Source organism: Crassostrea angulata, chromosome 6, assembly GCF_025612915.1.
Source record: "Crassostrea angulata isolate pt1a10 chromosome 6, ASM2561291v2, whole genome shotgun sequence".
NCBI lineage: Eukaryota > Metazoa > Mollusca > Bivalvia > Ostreida > Ostreidae > Magallana > Magallana angulata.
In genome coordinates, this window is record NC_069116.1 from 37512852 (window position 1) to 37527591 (window position 14740).

General features: G+C 31.7%; 1 protein-coding gene across 3 annotated transcripts; it reads left to right on the plus strand.

The window, feature by feature from the left end:
- The first annotated feature begins 8 nt into the window (after nucleotides 1-8).
- LOC128188842 (uncharacterized) lies at nucleotides 9-8945 on the plus strand. Of its 3 annotated transcripts, none has more exons than XM_052860130.1 (8): nucleotides 9-120; nucleotides 4244-4976; nucleotides 5361-5493; nucleotides 6486-6756; nucleotides 6908-7109; nucleotides 7429-7585; nucleotides 8337-8390; nucleotides 8597-8945. In XM_052860130.1, exons 2-8 carry the CDS (start codon nucleotides 4268-4270, stop codon nucleotides 8823-8825), a joined length of 1755 nt encoding a protein of 584 aa, XP_052716090.1. In that variant the 5' UTR covers nucleotides 9-120; nucleotides 4244-4267; the 3' UTR covers nucleotides 8826-8945. The 3 variants fall into 3 exon arrangements, with proteins under 3 accessions (XP_052716090.1, XP_052716088.1, XP_052716089.1); XM_052860128.1 differs by lacking the exon at nucleotides 9-120 and adding an exon at nucleotides 201-245; XM_052860129.1 differs by lacking the exon at nucleotides 9-120 and adding an exon at nucleotides 3943-4026.
- Nucleotides 8946-14740: the final 5795 nt, after the last annotated feature.

The window sequence follows — 14740 nt, forward strand, 5'->3', positions numbered from 1 at the left end:
CGGACATTTAAATGTATTGGGTCTCTGTCCCTCTGAGCGACAGTAAACACCATTTTGAAATCTCTCTATGGATCCAATGACCTCAGAGAAGTTTCCAATATCAGTCATACTCTGTATGAGGTAGGTTTTCCCCTATATTAGAGTTTGATTGTCAAACTGTATAAGACGTGTTCCACAACGCATAGTTGACCTTCATTTGATCACTGACATGGTCCATGTCCAGATTATTTCACTTCTGTTTGTTTGTAAGTAGATAAGTCATTGAAATCCCTGATATCGATCAAGTCATTAACGTATGCATACTTTGATAATCTTCAAGAGGGGGGTGGGGGTGCAGGAATTAAGTAGATTTATAAAAAAATATTTCTTTTATTATAATCATTTAAGATATTGTGCATATATGCAAAGACAAAAAAGTGTCAATCTGAATATGCATATATATGTATCGATGTAAATAAAGATAAATATGCATGTAAAAATTAGTTCTAAAAAACCAGTAATATGAAAAAAGGCCAATTACATCCACCCCATGTACGAAATCAAAAATCACGAGCGCAATGTTAAAAATTAATGATTTATCAATGCACTTGTGTAAAATAATTTTGCAATCAGCACTTAACATCGATTTAATGATAAGCATACATCACTTTACGGATCTTTTGATCTAAGGATTTTTGGTTTACTTTTTTTTTCTTCAGTGACTTGTTTAAAACATTAACAAGAAAGTAAATCACAATTGTTACTTTTGATGTTAAGATTTTATGTGTGAAGAAATCTAGGAAGAAAACTGATTTTAATACAAAAGTCCTTGGATTGTATGGATATATTCAACAGTAGATTTCTTAAATTGTTTTGGTCACATTTTTCATTTTGCATAACATTCATATATTGTATAGCGCATGTTTATTTAAATACCCTTTTTAAAAGACAACCCTTATTAATAAGCAAGTTTAAAAACAGTATTTCAACAAATTCTTTATTATTATTCTTTATGATTCATTTCTTTGTTCTAGAATCGTAAATAAAGTATGAATGTATGTTTAAATTTATGCATTAAGTTTAAATGGAATAGTTGATCGCTTCTCTGATGAAATATATCATTAATACATGTATTTTCATTGAGTATTTCCCCCCAAAACTGACTTTAAAACCTATCTAATTTTCTTCATTTGAAACCCTATATGCAAATTATATCACATCGGGTAGATATTGATCGGATTAAAAAAAATCTTTAACACAATAAAATAAGTGAATGACATGACAATTACTTCAAAAATAGACCAAAAATTGAAATCGCTCTGCCATCTTTGAAGTTCATTGGTCGTTATAACTTTTATATATTTTACGTATTTTCACTCAATTAATATCATATTTAATATGAAAAGAACAGAAACAATTTTTTAGTAGAAACAATAAAATGTTGCCTCCGTTTATTTCAAAGGCTTATTTTCTGCAAGCTGTCATATCCAGTGTAGAACAATAATGAATGGATTAAGTTCACACTGTTTCGATTTTAGGTGCTGAATGAATAAAACTTTAATATACCTTTCAAAAGTTTCTTTTTTTTTCAATACATGTAGTAGATCAAAATGACGTGTTCGGTCATTCCCATTTTCCCGTAGGGAACGTTTACTTTATGAACAACACATGAATCATAAAATCATCATGGAAAAGTAGAGATTCCAATTGACGATTATTCTAATCCCTTCGTACTCTTATTTGACCTACATGTAGATCAATACCGATCTATCTAAACATGTATATAAAGGAATGTTGAAGGACATTTAAATATGCCGCTTAAACTTGACTCATGGTGTGCATTTCAACGATTCGTAGTCTTAGAACAAGAACTACTGGAATAAGAATGCTCATGATTTTACGAATCAATTTATGTATTTTAATGCAACAGTATAAATATACATATTTGTTTGGGGTTTTTTTTCAAATGATAGGTAATGTATACCGCACTTAAAAAATCGATTTCATTATTAATTTACATAGTTTGAACGGATGTTTAGAGTCGGATATATGAATGGGATTTTTTTTATAGCTTATAGCCTGAAAATTAATCAATCGCCATGTCATTTATTTTACCAAATCTTTTTTTAAACACGTCATTATATAGAATAAATACAATTAATTTAGTCTTGAGTCCGTAAAAATAGTTTAAGAGATTAGTGTTCGCTCATCACTTATGTTTATGCAGTTGAGAAGTGATTAATATAATTGAAGTCCGTTGACTGGTTTATGTTTTGAGTGTTAGAAGGGTTCATCCAGCTAAAAAATATCTGTAGGATAACTCCTGTCTCTTTCTTCGTTCACCGATCGAGGCATTATCCTGCTACTAAATAGTATTAACAATGCGAAGCTAGTATTTAATTTTTAACGATATTTTACGTAATATCAGAAGCGTTGAAATTGTCTGCATTTTATTCAGTATTAATTTGGCTTTGTTGACAAAAAGAATTCAAAATTCTTTATTTCCGCAAGTAAAAATCCTTTCTGAAATTAAAAAAAAACCACCTATGTTATATGTTTGTATGAATATGCATTTGATTGAATTCTTGTAATTTTAAAATAACTATTTTCATCAAATGTACACTTACTGCCATTTACATCCATGGAATGGATTCTAATTCATCCCTAACTTTAAATTCAAAGGGTACGTACGTCTTATTAGATGGATCTGCTTTTAAAAAAAATCAATATAGACAATGAATAAACAGGATGGCATGACGAAAATATTTTTTCTTCAAAGGCAATAAGCATTAATATAATTATATTTTAGCAAGGTCTGCAATGGTCAAATCCAGAATAAAAAAACTATAAAAGGAATATATTGATTTTAGTTTTAATAGGTTCGGGTGTTTGCGCTGTCGAAATTATGAAAATTCTATGTTGATAATTGTATATTTAAAAAAAAAATTAATGTATAGATGGATAATGTATAGATATGTATATGTATATGTATAGATCAGGATGACACAGTTAAGTAATTTCAAATGCGAATCATCTTCTAATAAACAACATATGAATCATGGGGGAAAGGAGAAATTCCCATTGACGAGAATTCTAATACCATCGCACTCTGATTTGACCTTTAAAGAGTTCATGATCAGTAATGATTTATCTAAACATATACATGTATGTAAAGGAAAGGTTATAAAGGACATTTAAATTCTGTCGTCTATACAGCTTTGTCCATGCTGTCAGTCGAAAACCACGGTGACCGCCGCATGACCTTCTTCTGTATTGAAGGAGCTATTATGAGGCGCTGTTTTAAATATTTCAATTATTTTCTGATATTATTAAAAATGAATTTTTTTGTATCAATAATTCGAATTCTCCATTTAAAAAAGCTATTGATATTAAAAAATAATGCTTGGTATCAAAGTGATATTTTTTTATATCAGAAAATCATTTCTTGGTATCATTCATGTAGAAACCTTTCCGTAACATCATGTCCACTTCAAACAGATTCCTCAGGCTCGTCTCCTTCATCGTCCCGTCACTTTGTTTTGAATCCGCATATGAATGAAAAGAATTTTAAAGATAAAACTAAAATGGTAAATCTTATTTCATTTTGGCAAGCAAGACCCAAGGAAAATTATGGCGAGGCACGATACCTGTCAGGCGTACAGTTAGTGATTTCAATGAATATGACCAGAATTATCAAGAGCACCTATAAAAATAATAAATTTTCATATATTCTATATAAATAGGGAAAAAACAATAATTTTAGGAAGGAAGACTAGCACTGTAGTATCAGAAATTCAAATGTTTAATATTAGAAAATTGCTGTTATATTTTTTGTTATAAGAATTAGATTTTTTTTTTATCAAAAATCATTTCTGATATCAGGAAATATCTCAAAAAATATTAAAACGATACCCCGTTCTATGATTTCCAGAACAATTTGATCGGGTTTGGAAAGCATTAAAAACTGTCTGTAAAATTACAGGAAAATTTTTTCCAGTCAGTTGGGTTGCAAATCAATCTTCACTGCTACTTTTGCTAAGATCACTGGTAGGATTTTAGCCTGTTTCTTATTTATTTGCAACAAGTTCATAAAATTGCCGACTCCTGTATGCTGATAAGCTTGTGTAATAGTGTTAAATTTGCTTCACCATATCATTCATGTTTGTGTTGTGTTATTCATTGTTATTCGTTACAATCAGTGAATACTTATGATTCATAAATATTTATGATCTCAAAAATAAGATAGTGATAATTTTTATTTCAGAGGCAGACAGTAAATTATGACAAGATGGTCATCAAATTATCTAATCCTCAAGATGGCCAGTCAGTGGCACTTCATCTCCCTCTTTTTATTGGAGACACAGGATATACTACATCTGATGGATCAATAACAGTGTCTAATACGTCACTCTCCAACAGCAGGCCAATAGTTTGGCCAGTCATCAATGGGGCATTCAAAGTTTTGGTGAAATTGAAAGTTGGAGAAAATGTGATACAATTCATTCACGAGGCTCAGGTTTTAGTAGTGACAGTCATAAGGTACCTCCCTGAGTTAGATTATTTTGTCCGTCCTGTGTATATTATTTGCTGTGATCATGATGGAACATTTCAAGGCCCAGAAGATGAGGACTGTTCAGTGCAGAGTGCCTTGGACCGCATCAAACTGGCTTCTATGCTTCTCCAAACATTCACTGCAGAAAAAATGAACGACCATGGGTTTGGTCATAAAACTTTCCTGCTGGAGACAGATCAGGATAGTGAACCTTTGTGCCATATCTTCAGAAGTCAGTTAACTTTGGAAAGAGCTCATTCAATGTCAGGACCGGAACTCTGGACACATTTTGCAAATGAATTGATGACTTCAAGTTTTCCAAATAAGAATAATTGTAAATGGTTCAGTTTCATGTCTTTCACTAGATTTCATCTCCCAGAAAATACAGAATCTCCAAGATCTCACTCTGATGTTCTTAAGTACACAAAAGGACACACTGCTTTAGGTAATGCCTTTTTGTAATGAGAATGATATATTTGAAGATAATAAAATGATGTGAGGTCATCCCTCCCCCTCTCCCAGGCTGCTTTAGGTAATGCCATTTGAATTATCACACACATGTATATAGTTTAAGATTTGATAAAGACCATTTTATGAGGGGAAGTCACCCCCTTCCTCCTCTGGCCCAAAGTCATGGAATAGACACAGAACAGTCTGAACTTTAAAGTTTTACTGAAATAACTAATATGATTCTCATTTCACTCATCAGTAAAAAGAGAAGGGGATGGATTTGGGGAGAGAGAGAGAGAGAGAGTTATTAAATACATGGTACATTGTATTGTAAATGTTAACTTTGATATCTATGACAGTATCTGCACATTGATTTTAGGTGGTGGCGGTTTGGCTTTGTTTGGAACAGGAAATTTACATACATGGGCTAAAGATGTTGAAGAGATTTATTCAAGATTTACAGATAATCGTAAAATTGACAGAACAAAATTCATGGATGACAGCGCTTACAGGTAGGTATTGGTTGCCTTTTAGGTTAACAGGGCTGAAGGATCACTTGGTTTATGTATGATTTTAAAGTTTTTTAATACTATTAAATCATGACCCCAAATGACTTAAAATTTAAGGTAAATATTGATGGAATAAAAATTCTTGTACATTCCTTGACATTGTTACAGAGAAAATAAGTACCAGGGGCACTGATAATGATCAGCAAGGATTCCTCCTACAAAAATTGAAATTCATGGCCTTCGGTGTGGGTGATGGTGATTCTTTTGGGATAGAACGAGGAGATAGCGAAATGCATAAATTCTTTAAACTACTGTGCATTTAGCAGGTTAACTGAATGCATACTTTTGACCATGGCAGCCTAACCCAAATTTCTCAAATTCATAACATCATCATAGGAATTTAGGTTCTGAGATGGGTTATTTTAGGTCATATAACAGTAATTCATGAATTTTGAAACTGAAAAGGCTTTAAACAAAATTTTGAGATCAAATGGTCCCTAAATGTGGGCTTGATTCTGGTGATTGATATACAGTAAAACACAGTGACAGAGATTGTCCCCTTTCAGTGCTAGCAGTTCATTCCCCTTATCTAAAACCTTTTATAGATAAAAAGATATCAAAATCATAATTTTAACTTATTAAGATTTTTTTTCAACCGGCCTGCATGAGATTTCACACTAGTTAAGCATGTTTTACTGTATAAACTGGTTCTTTAAAAGTTATATGTACCTGATGCAGTTATATGTGATGAGGAGGGATTTTCTGTCATAATTGTGAAATTTAATACATGTACCATTCTGACTCCGGAAATAAAATTGGGACACGTTTTTCTGAGATATGGTGGTTATTTTGTTCATGTGATGATAACATTTGGTTTCTTTGATTTTTTCCTGATGTTCTTGCTTGGTCATCTACTGATTGCAAATGACCCTATATTGTTAAAATTAAATTATAAATTCACCAACTACTTGTAATAAAATCATCTTTTTCTTTAGGGAATATTATTGGGCTAACTATGCAACAGGACTAGGGGCGGCATTACACGAGTTGGGACATACATTTGACCTGGCTCACACCCCTAGCGGAATCATGGCGCGAGGTTTTGATGACATCAATAGATTTTTTACTGTTCAGAGACACTTGTCTGAACATGAAAATAAACAGTTTTCAGGTGTGTGTGAGGAAAACAACCTCAATGGATTGAGCCAAAATGAAGCACACATCTTTATAGGAAATCTTAAAACCTATTTTAACCCAGGTGAAAAAGTAAGTGACTAGGTCTGTAGACATACATCATTGTTGTGTATTAGACTAACAAAATTGTGTTGGTTTTCAAAAAAAATTAATAATGGTATTCAAGCTGATATTACAATGATTTTTTGATGATAGTTATGTACCACCAGATTTTGTTTTATAGCTGGATGATACTGCACAACCATTGATTATAAACTTGGAATCAAAATTTAAACCAATAGTGCCCTTCAGTTTGAAATACAGCGTGCGGAATTACAATGGCACCTGGCAACACCAAATAATTACTGACCAAATAAAATCTGAGGTAGATAATGATATGCATCCTGTAAATATTGGTGGAATACTTGAAACACAGTGTCGAAAAGGTAAACATTATTTTCTTTATGCTAAATATTTTCAAAGTTACACATATTAGAGTTTCCTCTTATGTTCTAAACTTTTTCCATTTGAAGTTCAGAGGACTTAGCACATGTATAACAGTTAAAAAGAAAAATTGAAGTTATGTATAACAGTTAAAAAGAACAATAGAAGTCGTCATTGATTATGGTTTTAATTTGGGCCACCTTTTTTTTTTATATTGACCAACAATGTAAACTGCATTTGTAATTTTAGTACTTATTACTTTCAGAAGTTAACCAAACTGACATTCTTTTTTAAAATCGTGATTATTTGTTTTATTTTCAGATAAGTGCAGTTCCTGTTCTTTGACATCTTTACATGTATCTAATACACACTCCAATAAAACAAGTTTTCAACAAGGATTACTATTCCAGCAGAAATTACTCTCAGATGGCGGCGCCCACTGGTATAGGTCCTCTGCCGTTCTCCTATTTCATCACAAGTAAAATCTACTCTCTGCATTGACGGACTTGTAAATCAGATGATTTTTGGGAGTTGATTTTAATCAACTCTCCTATGCACTTACTCGAGCAAACCGAAAGTGAAACAGTGTTTGGACCTAAGCACAAATCAATACCGCTGACAACACCTAGTTCTTCAAAACAATCGATAAATTCGATGCAATGTATTCTGAAACATTGTTTTTCAGGAAAACTTATTTAAACCTTGCAAGATTTTAAATGGCACAAACAGTTTAGATATTTTTTGAAGTCGTATGTATTCCTCCGCTAGAGTTCAATGTAGTCTCGTTCAACCAGACGCTCTGCTTGTCAGAGATAAACAGAGACAGTCGAGCATTTGGACGAACAAGACTAGAGTTCATGCCTGGGTCCATACCATTTTTCAGAAATATTTCGATTACTGACACTACTTGCCATGCAAAAAAACATTCCGTTGATTTTAAAATAAATGATAATCGATAAAATCAACTCCCGTCAGTACTTTAGTATTTTGATTAATTTGAGAATAATGATTATTGTCATCTGTATTGGTTGAAAAAGTAACAATTTATAATTCTTAAAACAGCATATTCTTTAATTTAAGTTTATAAAGCATTTGTGTTTTCTCTGAACCTTTTATTCTCTAATTCAACTGAGTTCATTTGACTGATGTTTTCCTTGCATACAATGGAAACCCTTTCACAATATTATAAATGATATTGTATATTTTTAACACACTGTGCCTATATCTAGGTGGTTCAACAAACAGAAACCAGTAAACCAGAGAAAAGGGCCAGAAATAAGAGGGTAAGCTAAAAATTCATTATAATGTGTACATTGTAGCTGTACAACAGAAAATGTTGCATGTTCAACTCTATATATAGTTTATAAGAACATAAAGTTTAGAAGTATAGGTGTGTACATATTCACAGTAAGTATATACATTACATGTACCTGTAATATTTCTTTTAAGCTGAAGCTGATGTTCCTTGGTTTTTGATTTGATTTTGCAGGAACAGTGTGACATCCAGCAATGGACTCTGTTTGATTGAGATGAGATCTGAACCAAAGGGTGAAGTGTTTCAATTTTGGGAATTTGAACACAACAATTACCCAAGAAGCTTTTATCTAAGGACAGGAAATATTCCTGAAGGGGCCACGCATATAACTATTTTTGCCAAAGACGAACATGGGCTTACTTCTGAAAAGAAACTAAGCATTCAAAATGTTTCAATAATCTAGAAAATATTTGTCTAGCGCTTTCAAAATAAGAGCGCAGCATTGTAAGAATACTACAGTTTAAGCTACTTATCATACATTTATGTCCATTCAAATTCTAAGATACGTACATGATTATATTGTCTTTTTTTTTTCTTTTTTTTTTTTTTTTAATTTTTTTATTTTTGTTTACACATAAATCCACATACACACATATTTCAGACATATTTCACACATTTCAAGATTCTACATATTGTAATAACTTATTAATCTAAAGAAAACATATTAGCTGTGTAGTGTAAAAACGTGTTTTTTTGAAGAAAAAAAAAAAATAAATAGATGATAGCAGTAAATGAAAAGAGAAAAAGGGAGAGATACAGAAGAAGATACAAAAATACAAAAGAAAAAAAGGGGGGGGGGGGGGGTACATTATCGATATATTTGTTCAAGTCAATATAATTTTAAAAAAAGAAAGAATAGTTTAAGCAATCACAGATGTCATAAAACTTGTTATAATTTCTCACAAATTGTTTGCCAGTGGTTTTCATAATCTGAGTATCTACAGTTTTTCAATAGCATATATTTTTCAAGCAGAATCCTGTTTTTTATTATTTGTTTTACTAATTCAAATCTTAGATGAGGGTTTTTGTTATATTTGGTAGCAAAAATATACCATTTAATAACCATCAATATTAAATTATACATTTTATAGATGCTTTGTTTTAGAAATTTACCAAATAAAACAGATTTCCTATCAAAAACTATGGAAATATTAAATTGATTTAAAAACCATTCTTCAATATTACACCATAGTTCTTTTACATAGAAACATTCATAAAACAGATGATCAATTGTTTCAATATTTGTTTTACAGAAGCTACATAAGGGAGAATCAATTAATTTCAACTTGTGCAGATAATAATTTGTAGGTATAATTCTATGTAAAATTTGATATTGAAGCCAGTTGAGTTTACTTTCTTGGACCGCTTTAAAACAGAGACAGTAGATTCTATTGCATTCTAAATCGGTGAAATTTTCTCCAAAATCTCTCCATCTAATTGATGATGTTATCGGTTCTTTTTTATTTTCAATTAAAATGTTATACATTTCCTTACATCCTTTTGTATTCCTATAAAAAAGATAAATAGAGTTTGGAATTTTAGGTCCATGTTCTTTGCTCATATCTGTATTATCTATGTGTTTTTTTACAGCTTTTTTTAGACCTGCATATTCAATAAAATTTGTATTCACTTTCATGTTATTTAGTATTTCTAAGCTAAGAAAATTCCCATTACAGTCAAACAGATCACTAGTTAGTGTAAACCCTACTCTAAAATATTTTTTTAAAAATACTGAGGAATTTCCTATCAGAATGTTTGGGTTGTCCCATAAAAGTTCATTATTAAATTGTTTTTCAGTTTGTTTACTTGTTAATTTTATTACTTTTGCCCAGCTAAGTAACACTTCTTTCCAAAATAGATTTGGTATTTTTATATTGTCTTAATATGTCCACTCACTTACTGCACATTGCACATTTGTATATAATTTTATATGTATTATAATTTGTATTCCGATGAGTTGTAAAGCTCAAGGATAATAAATTGAATTGAATTGATAAACAAGTTTAATTTCGAGGAGGCTTGATGGTCCACAAATTAAGTATCAGAACTACCTAAAATCTTAAGTTTCCTATTTGTATATTAAGCTTTTGCCAAAGGCACAATCTCCATATATTGTTAAAAGCAGCTGTAAAATCTATAAATGTACAGTACATTTATTTACAGTGAATTTTAAATCCGGAGAGTAAATCGGTAGAATGAGTCGATCTAAAAACCACCTTGATTTTAGTTCAGCATATAGATGTAGATCTAAATAATTTACCCATGCAACTTGATAAAGTAATAGATCTATGATTTTTCTACAACATTGATATTTTTATAAACTGGCAACCTACATTTCAAGCTTGAGTAAAAATTCTGATTCAAATTAAATTATCATATAAAAAATGTTTGGAATCAACTGTCTAATAGTTATTGCTTCAATGGATTGCAATCCAAATTAAAGCAATATGAGCTTCAATTTTCATGCTGAATTTTTTTTTACGAAAATGTTATTTTCTACTAAAATTACAAAACTATCATGGTTTTTTAATTTCTGTTAGCCTTTTTTTTGTGTGGGAAAAGCCGTTAAGGTTGAATATCCCTCTGATAAGAGAGATAACTTCTGTAGAAAATAATCTCAATTTGTTTCCTTTAACTTACAATTATAAGGCATGTAGCAATAAAGGAAGCAGTGCTTGGTCCCAATTTATGTTGGAGGACGACATTTATTTGATATTCAATTATAAAAAAGGAAATTTGAACGAAACGAACTAAACCCAAACTTTTGGGAAGTGAAAAAAAGTAAAAGAAAACTTTTACAAAAAAATTTAAGAACCGAATCATTTTTATCAAAATTCTAATTAGGTAATGTCTACATGTATACCCCTAGCCCTCTCCTAATGGATTATTTTTTTTTTAAATATTAATAATTTTAAGTTCAGTACATAAACAATACGTGTTTGATGTTTTGGGCCAGAGAATTTTGGATGAAATTTTGCTCTCTCTCTCTCTCTCTCTCTCTCTCTCTCTCTCTCTCTCTCTCTCTCTCTCTCTGGCTGGTTCACAAAGGTGAATGAATTATAATTGGGAAAAACGTGACCAAGACAATTGCAAACTCTTAATTAAAGACTTAATTATCATCGTTTGAAACTTATACCATTTCAAATGTTTAAAATTGAATATGGGTTTTCTTATCTGAGAGAGCAGATATGGGACAATAAAATTAAAAAATAATAATATTACATTTTATTCAAGACAATATATCCCTATATTGAGATCATACCAATTACTGCAAGATCATTCATTTGATCCCCTTATTGTGTTAAATAACAAAATGCTCTCACGACTGGTTTACATTTTTAGCATTTCTAAAACATATGGATCCATTCACATGAACTATTATCTTATCCAAATTTAAAAACAGAAAACCTTCCTGATTAATTAGAAACTGTGGCAATTTATCATGTACTGTATGTAAAACATGTATGTAAAACCTTCAATAGTCTATGATAAAGAAAGATAACTCTTGCTAATTGAAGCAATTTTTGTTACAAACCCTTGCAACAAAGTGTTATTCTGAACTAAAAAACACCGCTTCATTATGTTTTCTACTATGAATTGGCAATGTATATAACTGTATATTATTTTCATATACATTTAATGTTTTTAATTTTATGCTGCGATGGTAAAATTTTGCTTTTTCTATTGACTATGTCTAGTTTTCTTCATATCATGATTCGACACATTATCAATTTTTGAAAAATCTAGTAGCGCTTCATCACTTCAACTTTGTTTCATTTGAATCTATTGATATTGACTTTCGTGAAAATCAATATGATTTTTTTTTTAAAAAGATATGGTAAAATTAATAGCAGAGGGATATTACACCTTAAGAAGCCTTAATCGAAGCAAAATTGAATTATTGTCGTCCTGTACAAAAATTGAATCGCTATATATTCCTTATAAGATAAATCTTTCTTCTGACAAAAATGAATGAATTTTTCAAATCTTATTTATCATAAAAGTTTAAGTTACATACATACTTAGAATACTAGCAGGTTTTTGCAGCAAAATAAAATTCTAGAAAATAAAGCTCATATTGCTTTAACATATTTAATATGTTTTACGGTGCGACCGCCGGTTGGGGCGAGCACAGCATGTTATCAAACAATGAATTATGATAAATCAATAAAGATTAAATTAACAACGTAAATGAATTTGATAGCAAAATAAAATAAAACATACCTATTTTTCAGTAAATTTTCAATATTTCATAGTTTATAAGATTTGTTATAATTTATTTATTTATATGTAGAACAGTAGTTTAATCTCAGATACAATGTTGTTGAATAATAAAGATTTTAATATATAAATATTCATTGCACTGTAATTCCTCTTTTAAAGTGATAGTAACGTCAGTTCATTCCCCCTTTTTTGCAGTAGACATTTCTTCTTTAACTTACATATAAAACTCGACTCATCATAGAGGCCCCCCCCCCCCCCCCCCCCCGCTTAAAAAAATATTTCATTTTTGTCAATTTACACATAGAAAATCGACTTACTATGGATTTGCCCCTCCACTTTAAAAAAAAATTAATGTTTAATTTTTTTTAATTTACGCTTAAAAATATTAAGATTTTTTGGATGAGGCTGCCATCCATTGAATTCATTGCTTAGAATTCAATTTTTTTATTCTTCATTGTAAATAAAAACGGTCATTTGACCTTTAAAATGACGTAAAATTGTACAAAATTCAAACGTAACGTCAGACGCATTGATACGTTTTTGACGTTAGTCTTACTATGACGTTTGCAACATTTTTATACGATATAAAATAAGTTTTTAGCCAATCAAAAAGCGCGTTACAACCAGAATTAAATTATATTGACTTGCTGATTCTCGTGAGAGTGTGAAGTGATAAAAATTGCCATGATTACAGGGAACTACTGGGACGATAGAAACAATGCATTACTGGTCCGATTTACTGACGCCAAAAAAATCAGTTTAACGAATGTGCAACTAGTCCGAATTTTCTGATCACACACGCCTTGCCGGTAGAGCTCGCTTCGCTCCGGCGCTGCGCGCCGGCGAGCTGCGCTCGCTATCATTTTCAAGGATATCGAGAAAACATGTCATTTTATTGCAAACATCACTCTTTAAGCGATAAAAAAGATTCCATAATTTTAGGGGGGTATTATATAGTTTCCGCAGTGGGAACCTCAAATTTGGTTTGCAATCAAATCTCCAGGATTATGAATCATCTGTAATATATCAAACTTTTATCAAGACTGTGCATAGTAAAATAATCGAAATCGAACATGCGAGTGTATACAATATTGCCCCTTAACTTAAATATATGCATGAGTAGTCGCATATGGAAAAGACTCGAGCTCAGGCACGAAGCATTGGGATGGGGGGGGGGGGCAGGGGGGCCTGCCCCCCCCTTACTTTTTGGCGCAGCAATGATTTTTCTATAGTTGACAAATGAAAAAAAAAATTAACATGGAGTTGCCCCCCCCCCCGACTTTTTATGGGACCGTGTTGAAAATTGAATTGGAAACAAGGGATAAAGCAGTGAAATTGAAGATATGGGTATACCTGCCACCCCCCCCCCCCCTTTTTTTTGCGCTTGTCAATATTTTTTGGTTGAGCCCCCCCCCCCCCCCCCCAGTTTCAAAAACGATGCCACGTGCCAGAGCTGTGGGGATGCTGCAGGCAGACTCATCAACTAATGATGTAGCTAGGAACGTTTACAGAAACCCGTAGCACCGTGTGAACGTTATTGCGAGGTACAGCGAGACCTATTCTGTCACTGACAGCCTTGGATCATGACGTCCAAAGACAACAATTCTACAACATGGCGGGTTCGTTCTGGCACTGGAGGTTGCTCGACGCGCCTAAATATTAATTGATGAATCGTTAATGCATCTTTTCAGAAATAAGAGACTACTTTTTATTTTATATAATTTTTGCTGTTGTTTCATTTTTCAGAGAAACTTGAAACATTGCTTTGGTTGCGAACATGATAATTTAGAGCTTAAATTTTGGTCACCATTGATATGGTTAATATAATTTTCTTTAAATACAAGTCAAATATAGACTGGTCATATTTCTATTTTATTAATTAAAGATATTTTAAATCTACGGATAAATAAATTCAGTCGATCAATCTTTATTCTATGGAGTGGCTCTGTGATCAACGCGGAAGACAATGGTGTAGGATGGCCGTCTAAATCAGGTTATCGCCGCCTGCACCAAAAAGTAAAATAACATCCCCCAGGATATCAGCAAGCTACTTCCTTTATAAACACTATATGATAGAGGACATACGCAATGCTG

Excerpts from the sequence above, each read along its gene's own strand:
- LOC128188842 (XM_052860128.1), top strand. The coding sequence starts at position 216 with ATGTCCAGATTATTTCACTTCTGTTTGTTT. Across the intron at positions 7,586-8,336 it reads GTTCTCCTATTTCATCACAA|GTGGTTCAACAAACAGAAAC; the intron begins GTAAAATCTACT and ends GCCTATATCTAG. Across the intron at positions 8,391-8,596 it reads AAAGGGCCAGAAATAAGAGG|GAACAGTGTGACATCCAGCA; the intron begins GTAAGCTAAAAA and ends TTGATTTTGCAG.